Source organism: Colletes latitarsis, chromosome 12, assembly GCF_051014445.1.
Source record: "Colletes latitarsis isolate SP2378_abdomen chromosome 12, iyColLati1, whole genome shotgun sequence".
Lineage (NCBI taxonomy): Eukaryota > Metazoa > Arthropoda > Insecta > Hymenoptera > Colletidae > Colletes > Colletes latitarsis.
The window spans coordinates 21,217,349-21,229,655 of record NC_135145.1 but is presented as its reverse complement, the minus strand read 5'-3'; the positions used below and the strand labels follow the sequence as shown (position 1 = coordinate 21,229,655).

Genomic DNA, 12,307 nt, shown 5'->3' with positions numbered 1-12,307 from the left:
TACCGTGAGCCATCGACGATGCACGAGCCATTCTTTCCGAACGAACGCTTTCGAATTCGTAGGTCAAGAAGCTGTCGTAAGGTTGGACGACTCTTGTTACCTTTCACGCGAAGCCGGAAACGGCGTTCGACGTTAACTTTCGGTTTTCGTAAGCGTTAACAGCGATCGTCCAAGTAAGAATTTTCGTACGAAGCGAGCCCGACTACACGTTTTACTGGCAGTTTATTTACTCAGTGGGGATTAAATTCTTATGTGAAAAGTAGCCAAGAAATCCGAGGCCCTGGTGATGACGTGCTCGAACTCCAGATACGACAGCACACCGTCCCCGTCGATGTCGTTCTCCTCCAAGACCTTCTGGCAGACGGTGGTCACCTCGTCGGCGTTCAGGCCGTCTTGAACTAGCTGTCGACAGGTGCGTTCCAAATCGCTCAGCCCCAGCACCCCATCCTCGTCGAAGTCTATTCACAGAAAGTGATACAAATGTAATCGATCGACTGTAAGCGATATAGAATCGATGGTCCCTGGCAGAAATATTTTCACGTGCAACGTATCTCGACCTCGAAGCTCTCTCACACGATCCGCCTGTCTGGTTCACGTGGTGGTCCGTACCGTAAATCTTAAAGGCGTAAAAGACCTTCAAGTCCCGCGGCGCCTGCTCCGAAAAAACCGACATCATCTCGAGGAACTCCTCGAAGCAGATCCCTTCGTTCTCAGCCATCGACTGCCCCGAATTCGCGCGTCTCGCGAACACCTCCGACATCCGTTGTCTGAACGGATTCTCCTGAAAAACAGGCGCTTACAATGTCGGGAATTACGTTGAGATCAACTGGCGAACCTTCAGTTCCGGTATACGCGTCAGACACGACAATGGCAGGCGGAGAGACGACGCTTGCTGAGACGTCATGGACCGGGGAACCACCCCTGGATCTCCCATTTCACGGAAACGTTTAAATATTCTGTAAATATACAGTGTTCGGCCAACCGTGGGAAAAATTTTAATGGGGGATTCTGGAGACCAAAATAAGACGAAAATGAAGAATGCCAATTTGTTGATGGAGGCTTCGTTAAAAAGTTATTAACGTTTGAAGTTCCGCGTGTAGAACGGCTGAGTGAGAACCACTGTCGTGCGCACGCAGCTGTGCGCAGACTGCCTATCTACAGGCGCAACTGTTAATAACTTTTTAACGAAGCTTCGATTAAGAAATTGGTATTCTTGATTTTCGTCTTATTTTGCTTTCTAGAATCTCTCATTAAAATTTTTTACTGAAATTTTCAGGCGTTATAAATAGTAAAACTTTTCTATGTTTTGATGATGTATAATAGAAATCCTTCAACATGGCCTCTAGAATCCCTCATCAAAATTTTTTTACACCACGCGAAATTGTCGAAGAATCCGCGTAAATACCTCAAGATTTCTTTACGCGTGAAAAAGGTACAATCTTGATAATCCTCCAGCTGTTCCTCCGTGAACGTGGCTATCTTGTTTCCCATTTCGATGTTTCGTTTGCCACTCGAACCTTGCAACTGAGCTTTCGCACCCCCAATGCTCGATACGAGATCTAATAACCAGGGTGTGTCGGACCGCTCCCAGTTTTAGGAACGCCCCAGGGTCAGGGATTCACGATAAAACTAATCTTTAAAATAGGAAGCAACAAGGAATCGAAATAACACGTATTTTCAATAAAACAGAATGTATTGTACAAAAATACGCGTTAAACTCGTCGAGTATTCAAATAACATCGTTCAGACGTAAAAACGATCTTCGTAATTTTCTTTGCAGTCGAGCAGATGGTTCAGGCATTCCTTGAACTCGTCCTCTTCGAAACCAGAGTCCGTGAACGCGTGAAACTTCTTTATACTCCTTATTCTGGTCACTTGGTCGTGCAAGGATTCGTACATTCTCGAAATGCTGCTTCCGGTGTGTAAGCCAGCCATAACAGGGACAGACTTGACGCCTGTAAATAGATATCGATAGAATGGAATTTGGAGGAAATTGTACGGTTAACAGAGTATCAAGAGTATCATTGACGCACCTGTTCCTAGAGGCCATCCAATGTCTCCAGTTTCAGTAACGTCGTTGTTGAAAATTTTTGGGTACGGATCCTTTATCTTCAGTGGTGACGAAATGGTCGACAAGTAGGTCGCCGATGCATGGCAAGTACAAGCTAAATAAAGCATCATCATTTCGTGTACGGTGGAGCATCTGTACGCCGGCATTGCCATTTGTTTCATTGCTTGGGAAAGGGGTCGTTTTAATCTTTCCTCGGGAACGCCTCGTAACGCTATACTTTGCATGTTTTTATCCATTGATATATCACAACTTGGCGTCAAACTTGTCCACAATGTTCCAGTAAAGTCGTCCAGCACGTCGATCAAATCCTTTTTCTCGATCATCGGGAACGGTAAGGATAAACTCGTAGCCGCTGCCTTTCGGCCTAGTTTATTTAGATCCGCGCACAAGTCGGATAAAACGACGTTTGGATACTCTTTGCGTCTGTATCTTATGGTCAGCGTATCCAAAGCAGTTGCTAGAAGCGCGCTGCTGTGATACTTTAATTCAGAATTATATGTTAAATGATCGAATGCTCGTGGATCCCCGACTGCTGACGAAACTGTTTGACTACAAGAAAGTGGACTATACAACGAAGAATGTTCTCCTATGTGTTGCCAACATAGAGCCATGTTGAGAGCTTTAGTCAAATCAGATGTAGAGGGTTCGGTCTTCTTACTGTCCATACACGGGAACGATATTATGCTTTTTTTATATTCGTCTTGCAAATATTGTATACAGGATGTACCGAGTCCAGCAAAACCGTCCACAGAGTCTAGAAGTACCTAAAATTTTTAAATACTATCATTATTAGAAAAGAATACGATATGCGATGGAACACATACCTGAAAACCTTGCATAGAATCACACTCTTCGACGTAGCTTCTTATTCTTTCAGAAAAATTTTCGGAAAATTGTTTAGTATTCCATAGGCTCTGTCCGTAAGCAAAAATGTCAAATGCATTTGTCTCGCAATCGTGTTTATACTGTTTAATTATGTTCACTGTCTTGGGATGAAATCTGGGCAAAAGGTAATCCACCCACGAATTAACATCATCTTCTAAATTAAAAGATGTAGATTCTGAAGTTTTAGAGGTCTCGTCTAAACTTTTAATAAACGGACTTGCAACAGCTGCTTCTTCCTCCGTAACTTCTACTTTTTTATCGTCCCACAGGGGCTCTGTTTTTACGTGTTGCGAAATATCGTACAAAGTACCTACTTCTTTCAAATATCCAGATACTCCTTTTAAATCAACGAGTAGAAGTCTAGGAGTGTAAGTGATTTGTTTCTAGAAAAGCATAATTCAAATGTATGTCTTAACAAATCGTAAATGTTACGTTATAATTATACCTTTAAGTTTTCTCCTTCTCTGTAAAATACATCATGATTTATCTCGGATGGATTATGGGGATCGTAAGAGAAATTAGATTCCTAAAAACATGAGAAACGTACAAATTAACGTAATGTAATTCCACAATTTTTCATACGTAAATTTATTAAATACCTGTAAATTCCACCAGTGGGTACCAATGTAATTGGAATAATGACCGAACTGTATAGTTAATATTTCTCGTGTCGTCATCCTGTTTTACTGATTACGCATAAACCAACATGAAATAACTGTTCTTAGTTTCAAGTTAAATTACAAACTGTGTTGCACAAATTCATTCGTTTCATCAATAATTTTTAAAACATTGCAATCAGCGAATAAGCATTTAAGTTACAAAAATTAAAGATTACAAGTAATAGAACCAGAGGATCGATACTGGATTAGTAATGAGGAAGAGTAACCTAACTAACGTTTACTAACGTTTGTATCTTCAAATTGTTTACATGCATTCTTATTTATTTGGAAAGGCTCGCGAATCACGATTGCCTTCTCTTTATCGTTACGGCTGTGTTCAGACGAGCGACTTTTTCCGTTGTGAAAAACAGTTTTCATTGTCTGTCTTCGACAGTCTTCATTGTTTTAATTGCAAAACAAAAAAAGACGCAAATTCTCTGCAAGTTCGCGACTCTGCAACGGGAAAAGTCGCTTATTTGCATCCAGTATTTTTGTCACCGCGACAAGGAACTTCCTAGTACATGATATCGTCGCAGTGTGGCCAATTATCGTCCTCGATACAATAAAATACTGTTAATAATTTTTGTTCTCTAATTATATCTGTAAAATTTCCAATGGCTCTATTGGTTCAAGATATACACGACTTTGTAGGAGAACTTAGCAAACCAAAGATTGTTGGTAATTATAGTATCGACGGTTACGTATGTTAGCATGATGATTTGTCACAAATGAAATATTATAAAAAACCTAAAAATTCCGAAAAAGTTAGGTTTAATCTTAACGACAATAAAAACACGATATTTAAAGTATATGAAAATCGAAAACTAGATTTTATGCTAAGGTGGGTGTCAGAAAATTTCGATCGTCTTAAAGTACACGATCCTGAAAAAAGAAAAGATCGATGGTACGTTACAAAAACACTTTTAGGGGTCGAGCCTTTATTTTATGATGTTAAATCCATAACTTTTTATAATGTAACTTCCACGTGTCAGGTTGGAAGCAGATTTCGTTACCTATAGGGGCACGTTTAAAACTTTACTCTCTACACCATACGATACGTCAGATGGATTCATCATATGCGCTTCAAAATTTAAAGGGACAATATATTTATGTGCCTTTGATACACCTATTAAGTTAAGCAAGTCGATAAATTTACCTCCTGATTTAGAGAAATGTACTCAATGGGGGCACAAATTTGAGCAGTATATGCTTTCAGGTGTAATAAATTTATAATTTATTATTGAATACGATTTAAACGATGTTTTTTTTTAAATAAATAGATTGAATTGTCCTTTTCATCAGATAACCCAAATACACAGCCAAATTTATCCATACCTTTCAATGAAAATGAAGAATTTTGTTGCATATTCAAATCTAAATTGGGAGAAAAAAAATTACTTTATGGTGGTCAAATAGATGGAATCTCTTCTCAGCAGCAAATACAAGACACATTAGCAGAAAAAGAAGTGAAACTCATAGAATTAAAAACTTCGTATTTTAAAAGTATAACCCATGATAATCTACCTTATGGAAAAAAAGGAATATTTTGGTGGTGTCAGAGCTATTTATCAGGCATAGACACAATTGTAGTTGGTTTAAGAAATGTTTCTGGTATTGTTACTAAAATAAAAGAAATTGAAGTGGGAAAATTAACAAATAATTCAATGGTAATTAATATTTAAAGTACAATTTATGTAAGTTTTTAAAGTTAATTTACTTTGTTTTTCATTATAGAATCCATGGAATCATAAAAGGTGTTTAGGTTTTTTGAACGGATTTTTGAACCATGTAAAAAATATTGTTGTTGAAGATTATGATAAATGCTTTTACAAATTTACATATCAACCACACAGGAAGATTATTGAAGTAAATGAAGAGAAACCTGACCCTAAGTCAGAATATACATTTTTAAATTCATCGTATATTAACAAAGCAAAAGAATATTTTGAGTAATTTTTGTAATTTTATTTTATATACATATGTATTTACACGGGTTCCAAATCGAGTGATTGGTATAATTATAATTTACTTATTGCTTGTAGGCAGAGTGTAAATTTTCTAATCTCCATAGACATTCACTTGAAAATAAATTTTATCACGTTATATAGTGTTTATGTACATTTAAGAACTTTTACCCAATGCATGGTTTATTACAGACATTTCTTTATGAGACATAGGTTGCAACATTAAACCTGGAACAGGTGGATTAAGTTCCAAGTCTCGTAATTCATTCACTTTAATTTTTAAATCACTTCTCAACTTGTTGATTTCAATGTGACATTCTCTTTGATCTGCAATATAATGAAAAATTTAGTATCTAGTAGAGTGTATACAGAACGTTCGGCCACCCCTGGGAAAAATTTTAATGGGAGACTCTGGAGACCAAAATAACACGAAAATGAAGAATACCAATTTGTTGATGGAGGCTTCGTTAAAAAGTTATTAACGTTTAAAGTTCCGCGTGTAGAACGGCTGAGTGAGAACCACTGTCGTGCGCGCGCAGCTGTACGCAGATTGCCTATCTACAAGTGCAACTGTTAATAACTTTTTAACGAAACCTCGATCAACAAATTGGTATTCTTGATTTTCGTCTTATTTTGCCCTCTAGAATCTCCCATTAAAATTTTTCCCAGGGGTGGCCGAACACCCTCTATAAAAATAAAACATTTGCATACAACCTTTTACAAGCAATTCTTCTGCAGTTTTGGACGGCATCTTAAGCAAAAGTGGTCCAACAGCTATCCAAGCATTCTTGTATTTTTCTTTTTGCAGTGCTCTCATTCCAACTCTATCATTGTTTCTTCTTTTGTCCAAAGCAACTATTTCTTGATGGTCCATGAGAATCTCCCCTGCCTTTTCTTCTACCTGTTGTATATGTTTTAATGCCATCTGCTGATCAAACTTCATCTGTAACAATAACTATGATCAATAGTTCAACAATTGCTTTAGTAGTAAAATGTTTTTTTTTTTTTTACATAAATATAGCAATGTAAAGTGCAAAAACAAATAGACAACTTACACATTTAAGATAGATAACGAATGTAAAATTATATTGCATTAAATCTCTACAGGAAACTCTGATATTATTTATAAAAATGTTGAACACCATTTTAAGATAAAGCAGCGCGTAATGTTCTTTCTTTTCTATGTTCCCTATTTAATAATTTTTCCCTATCTTTTTTTTTAAGGCATTTTTGTTTAGGTATTTTCGGATCGTTAACGGCTGTAATATCTCCGGGTTTAAAGTGAGTTACTCTATATTCGTTTTCGCTCGGCTGGCCTATTCCTTTTCTATCAATTTTTAAGCACGTTTTTATAGGATATTTTATTCCTTTCCCCGAGGGGCCCAGACCACCTTGCTCGTCCCATCCAGTACTTAAAAGCATTTGATAACCTTTATTTTGTTTTGTTATTCCATACATAGCATTCGATAGTTTTGGCTTTGTGTTAAAAATATGAAGCGTGGATGTTTCATGCTTCTTCCAAGATGTTTGATAAAAGTTAACTTTGCAAATTTTACAGTAAAACCCTGTAACTTCCGTTATCTGTTCTTTATTATCGATATTTTTATACATTGTTCCACTGTAATTTTTCAAAGGTTCTATTAACTCAGATCTTGTATGCAGTATAGTATCGTTATTTATTCTCGACTTATCTATACTTATTTCGGATGAAATTTTATTAGCTTTAGATTCTGTTTTCTTTTTGAGCAAAGCAACTATGTTTAAATAATTTTTTTTTAAAGCTAGTTGCGCAGCTGTAAGCCCAGATTTCTCTCTAGCCTTTTTGTTAGCTCCGAGGCTTAATAAAAATTTTATAATATCTAAATGGCCACAATACGCAGCCGACATCAGAGGTGTCCAACCAAAATCATCCGTTAAATTAACATTTTCCTGCGTTACGTGTTTCAACAAGAACTTTAAATCTTTTTGCTCCACCGCTTTCAGTATGGAATTTACTGTGACTTTCTCTTCAATTTTTCCAACTGGTTTCGTTGTTATATTATTTTCAGTAGCCGGTGTTTTCGTTCTACAATGCTTCTGTCTTTCCAATTGCAAATTCGCGTTGCTTTCTTCATTTATAATTTCTTCGTAAGCCTCTTTCGCTTCATTTTCTCGAAATCCTAATCGATATTCTTTCGTTTCCGATGATATGTCTGGAACGTCGCAAGATTCTCGAACGAACGTTTTCCATGTCATATCGATATTGCGCGTGAAAAAATTGCTTTGTTTTAACATGTTCTCGCTTCTATTTTACGTACAAATTTTTACTTATATGAAATTATACTTTATGTAGTGTATACGCATTTACGGACCGTCAACTAACTAGGAGGACCATTTGTTTTAAGATTTTAATGTTTTCTCCCCTTATCATCTTAAGCTTTTATATAGTACATTAATATATTATTAAACAAAGTATTACTGTCTTTTAACGCAATACAACAATTACCTTTGCGACAATTGCTGTTTTATCGTGCCAGTCTTATTCGTGTTACGACCAAAATACGTATCACGGTAACGTGATTCACGTTGAATGCGACTGATCGTAAAACGTATAAAACAAAACTCGCTAGATTTTTTTAAATAAAACAAATACGTAATGTATGTACAAGTGTGATTCAAATGTGCGTTGTATATATTATATGACTGTAGTGCATTGTTTTAGAATTCCGCAGTTCCGTTAATATTGTTATTTCTTACAAAAATGGTTTAGAAGATTGTTTTGATCTAGTTTTAATTTTGATCAAGTTAGTACTACTTTAAATTTTAGTTCGCTTCTCCAACTTGAGCGTCGCTCTGGTCGATCGTTTTTTCGCTGTCTCTTCCCCACTCTGATTTTCGATCTCTTTTCATCGGTATGGTGACTCGATTGTAGGGTAGAGAGGTTATGTTACGAGCTCTTGAGATCACATGGTCGTACGGTCGCATAGTTTATCCGATACACAACATTTTTTAGTTTATAAGATAGAAATATTTTAGTATATTGTACAAAATAGCTTTTAATTAAAGTTAAAAAAGAATGAGTTTTCAAACTGTGACAAAGATAGGAATTGGATGGTAGGTATGTAGTAATAAACCATTTATGGTTACAATGTTTCACGTTACGTTTTTCTTTAAGGTTAACTTTTCGTATAGGGATATTTGTACAAGTAATTTTTGTATAATAGTAAACAGTATCTAAGTTTCTTTATTCGTCATTGGATTTCGGCAAACTCTATTCGTGTTTAATGAATACAAGTATTAAATTCATTCGTAAATTAAAATCCATGGACGGATTTTTTCCATCGATATTCAGACAAGCGAGGTCACGGGTAAAAGCTAATCAGCGAGTGAATTTATCATTTGTATTTGTTATTCATGAACAATATTAGTTATTACTCATGAATAACAATTCTTTTCGCAGGACTATAACTGCTATTGCAGGCGTATATTGTTTTGTACTTTCCAAGAGAAACGTAATTGCGAAAAGATATGACAATATGAAAGCAAGAGAGCGTATTCGTAATGCAAATATCGTGGATTAAAGGATTTGTTTAAGGATTTAAATATTGTAAAATATTAAGCGATTTGATTAAAAATGGCTGCATTACCTCAGCTCAACGAAGATCAATTAAAAGTGGTACAAGAACTAGAAATAGAGATGATGTCTGATATGTATACTCGTATGACGTCTGCGTGTCATAGAAAATGTATACCACCAAAGTATCTCGAATCGGAATTAACCAAGGGGGAGTCGATATGTCTTGATCGTTGTATTGCTAAATATCTGGATGTTCATGAACGTATCGGGAAGAAGTTCACTCAGATTTCTATGCAATCAGATAACTTTATGAAAGATAAAGTTGCAGAACAAAAATAAAATAAAGTATCGTTTTCATAAAAAAAAGTTAGTATAAATTTTATTTTGGTGCATTTAATAATTTTTTTTTCTCTAGGCGATTCGTAATTATGATAGAAAATATCGACGATTAAACGATAATGTCATATTTTCAAAGTCATAAATTATTTCTGTAGTTTGTACCAAGTAGACCAAACCATAATAAAAATTGTTCTGTATTTAGCTATAAAGCTGCAAATAAAACGTTATTAAGTATTATTAATGATTTATTTAAAACTGATATTCGTAAGGAGAGTTTTCGGTTGGTATTCAAAATTTAAGCAAAAATTATAAATTGTAGAACGTTAGAACGTTAGAAAGTAACTAAAAGATTTTTGTAGAAAATATAATTCACATGTAGAAAAATGTTTATTAATATATTAATCATTACAAGCACAATGGTGTCGTTTTTGGTTGCACAACAAATTATGTACAGATTTAATTATCTTGTATGAATCTCAAAATTACAGTACATCATGAAAAATATCTTTAATTACACTCTCTCCTTTGATGTGAGTTTTGTGCAAGGAGAATTAAGGTCGAATTGATTTCTTTCGTTGTCCAAATTTCTATCACATAGAGACACTTTAATTTTAGCGAATCGTTTCATTAACCAGCAGTTTCTTCTTTCGATGGATGGGTTGTCGCTAGTGCTAACGTATGTTGTCCTCCACCCGCCACCCGTATTATTGTCTTTCCTTCCAGTTGTTTTCCTTTGACTAACACAGGTTCTTCGACGTCTTCTTCTTCTCCTGTACCTAGCTGCCCACTCGATCCCATGCCCCACGAATATAGACTTCCTGTGCAATGGAAAATAATTTAGATTTTTCGCGAAATAAACCGCGTAACAGTAACAGTAACAGTAACAGTATAAGAAAGATACCCGATTCGGTAACAGCGAAAGATTGAGCACTTCCGGCCGCAACGTCAACGCATTTAAAGGAACTCAAGGCCGGAACTGCTGTTAATTCTTTTGCATCCAAGCAATTAGATCCAAGCCCGAGACGGCCGTATTCTTTACGACCCATAACAAATACTTTGCCAGAATCGTCCAAGGCGATAGTATGATGCTGTCCGCTACTGATGTGTCTCCAAATTTTTCCGCTAAAGGTTTTTGATATTCGCGGATGAAAATGAGTCACGGGGTCCTTTAAACCTGAAATTACCTCGTATAGAATATTTCGCTATTATCAGTACTCTCTTAATATTCTCCAGATACTAACCAATTTGATAATAATTATTTAAACCGAATACATATATATCCCCTGTGTGATATTCTTTAGCAAATGTACAATAGGTTCCAGCCCAGATATCACCAAATTCTAATTTCTTTGTAATTTTGAATTCAACTAGACCCGGGGATAATAACGGACCCATACCGTGACGGGTATTTCTATTAGCGGCTCTGGCCGCTACACGTCCTAATTGACCTTGTTCCCCGCATCCACACGTGTACACGTGTCCATTTTCGTTAAGTAAAACTAAGTGATCGGCACCGGACGCTATTTTAATTATCTTTACATTAGGCAGTATTTCTATCGGGAACCGTTCGTTTCCCTTCAACGTTAAACCCATAGTACCGTGGGAATCCTTAAAAACACGTTTAAACTTTATATGAATTTTCTTTTTTAGATGAAAATGTAGAATCGATGAGATATTAGATCAGTAAATGCGATACCCTGAAGGAGCCCCATGCAAAAACTCTTCCATCCTCTAACAGAGCGGCACTATGAGAGTCTCCAGCCGTTACCTGAACGACTTTACCAGGCAGATTGACGGTATCTGGTTTAGTTTCCGAACCATCTACAGATGTATCGCGTCCTAATGCTCCTTCGTCGTTGCAGCCAAACGTTAATATCTCTCCTGTTTCCCTCAGGCACACGTTATGCATGCCACCGGCTGCTATGGCCACGATATCCTGGTATCCAGGAATAGCTGCTGGTCGTATTTTTTCTACCACCTCGTCTCCCAAACCAAGCTGTCCCACATCGCCTTGTCCAAACACCAATAACACTCCACCAGTCGAGGACCGCCGTAAACTTGGTTTTATAACTAAAGGTGAAACGAAAAATTGCATGAAAACGTCTAGCCATTACCGTGGTTGGTTCACGGTGTCGTGCGACTCGTGAAAGGTCGTGGCACACGTAATATTTCCAACGATACGATAGAAAATTCGTCCCGTCGGTTTCTTAGAGTTACAGGAAAATCTACGGACGATACAGTTTCAGTTATCGGTCAAAGGGAAACAATAATCGTATCGATCGTGGAGCCCGTAAGGCATATGGATGCGTCCCAGGCATCGTGGTGGGTTGCGCTTTCGATAAAACTTACCTGCAATAGCGAGTTTCGGTAACGTTTACGCGCCAAAATGTATTAAAAAATTCAACGAACGATCCGTTTAACGTACTGAATATAATTACTCACTTTGCTTTCTCTTAATCTGCTTCGGCTCCTTTGGGCCTTTCGTAGAACTTTCAGCAGACCGTTTTGTTGCTTTCCTTGGCGGCACTGAAACCATACCGAGGTTATGTTTAGAAATGCCCGTGTTAAACCGTTTTTATGACTGTAACGTACGAACGAACGATCGTTTTTGATATCGTCGTTCGCCTACGTACTGATTTCTCAACGTAATTGTCACAGAACCGGATTAGAAAACGTCTTGTACACAGAATGTCAGTTGGCGCCAAAAAGTTGCAACGCTGCTAAAGCCCTCGCGACTGTTGCGCAACTCGCCAGAGGCGCTAACGTCCGGTTTACACGGAGGATCCTCGTCACGTTAATATCTTTGGCTTGTTCTCAATTATATAGACCCGCG

The 12,307-nt window shown here is 37.0% G+C and overlaps 6 protein-coding genes across 11 annotated transcripts; 2 read left to right on the top strand and 4 right to left on the bottom strand.

The window, feature by feature from the left end:
• Nucleotides 1–240: 240 nt before the first annotated feature.
• LOC143349008 (calcium and integrin-binding family member 2) lies at nucleotides 241–1,491 on the bottom strand. The gene is made up of 4 exons (XM_076779836.1): nucleotides 1,406–1,491; nucleotides 836–956; nucleotides 610–781; nucleotides 241–458 (listed from the first exon to the last, which is right to left on the bottom strand). Exons 1-4 carry the CDS (start codon nucleotides 1,489–1,491, stop codon nucleotides 241–243), a joined length of 597 nt encoding a protein of 198 aa, XP_076635951.1.
• Nucleotides 1,492–1,690: 199 nt separating this feature from the next.
• Nucleotides 1,691–4,046, bottom strand: Mst (misato mitochondrial distribution and morphology regulator). 2 transcript variants are annotated; one of them, XM_076779434.1, is made up of 6 exons: nucleotides 3,862–4,046; nucleotides 3,556–3,642; nucleotides 3,402–3,482; nucleotides 2,896–3,339; nucleotides 2,034–2,835; nucleotides 1,691–1,955 (listed from the first exon to the last, which is right to left on the bottom strand). In XM_076779434.1, the coding sequence occupies exons 2-6, from the start codon at nucleotides 3,631–3,633 to the stop codon at nucleotides 1,744–1,746; spliced, it is 1,617 nt and encodes a 538-aa protein (XP_076635549.1). In that variant the 5' UTR covers nucleotides 3,634–3,642; nucleotides 3,862–4,046; the 3' UTR covers nucleotides 1,691–1,743. The 2 variants fall into 2 exon arrangements, with proteins under 2 accessions (XP_076635549.1, XP_076635548.1); XM_076779433.1 differs by having other exon boundaries at nucleotides 3,556–4,043.
• Nucleotides 4,047–4,125: 79 nt separating this feature from the next.
• LOC143348763 (decapping and exoribonuclease protein-like) lies at nucleotides 4,126–5,568 on the top strand. Its single transcript, XM_076779359.1, has 4 exons — nucleotides 4,126–4,519; nucleotides 4,608–4,831; nucleotides 4,918–5,282; nucleotides 5,350–5,568. The coding sequence occupies exons 1-4, from the start codon at nucleotides 4,344–4,346 to the stop codon at nucleotides 5,566–5,568; spliced, it is 984 nt and encodes a 327-aa protein (XP_076635474.1). The 5' UTR covers nucleotides 4,126–4,343.
• On the bottom strand, nucleotides 5,559–8,055 carry LOC143348814 (uncharacterized). 3 transcript variants are annotated; one of them, XM_076779437.1, is made up of 3 exons: nucleotides 6,870–8,055; nucleotides 6,294–6,522; nucleotides 5,559–5,906 (listed from the first exon to the last, which is right to left on the bottom strand). In XM_076779437.1, the coding sequence occupies exons 1-3, from the start codon at nucleotides 7,851–7,853 to the stop codon at nucleotides 5,737–5,739; spliced, it is 1,383 nt and encodes a 460-aa protein (XP_076635552.1). In that variant the 5' UTR covers nucleotides 7,854–8,055; the 3' UTR covers nucleotides 5,559–5,736. The 3 variants fall into 3 exon arrangements, 1 of the variants encoding a protein (XP_076635552.1); XR_013080825.1 differs by lacking the exon at nucleotides 5,559–5,906 and having other exon boundaries at nucleotides 6,382–6,522; nucleotides 6,635–8,055; XR_013080826.1 differs by lacking the exon at nucleotides 5,559–5,906 and having other exon boundaries at nucleotides 6,407–6,534; nucleotides 6,635–8,055.
• Nucleotides 8,056–8,196: 141 nt separating this feature from the next.
• On the top strand, nucleotides 8,197–9,858 carry Tim10 (translocase of inner membrane 10). Of its 3 annotated transcripts, none has more exons than XM_076779439.1 (2): nucleotides 8,197–8,672; nucleotides 9,019–9,858. In XM_076779439.1, the coding sequence occupies exon 2, from the start codon at nucleotides 9,193–9,195 to the stop codon at nucleotides 9,472–9,474; it is 282 nt and encodes a 93-aa protein (XP_076635554.1). In that variant the 5' UTR covers nucleotides 8,197–8,672; nucleotides 9,019–9,192; the 3' UTR covers nucleotides 9,475–9,858. The 3 variants fall into 3 exon arrangements, with proteins under 3 accessions (XP_076635554.1, XP_076635553.1, XP_076635555.1); XM_076779438.1 differs by having other exon boundaries at nucleotides 8,197–8,676; XM_076779440.1 differs by lacking the exon at nucleotides 8,197–8,672 and adding an exon at nucleotides 8,740–8,926.
• A 16-nt stretch (nucleotides 9,859–9,874) lies between these two features.
• Nucleotides 9,875–12,307, bottom strand: Rcc1 (Regulator of chromosome condensation 1). The gene is made up of 6 exons (XM_076779435.1): nucleotides 12,108–12,307; nucleotides 11,917–12,000; nucleotides 11,171–11,544; nucleotides 10,716–11,082; nucleotides 10,376–10,648; nucleotides 9,875–10,292 (listed from the first exon to the last, which is right to left on the bottom strand). Coding segments are annotated over exons 1-6 (1,290 nt in total). The 5' UTR covers nucleotides 12,109–12,307; the 3' UTR covers nucleotides 9,875–10,101.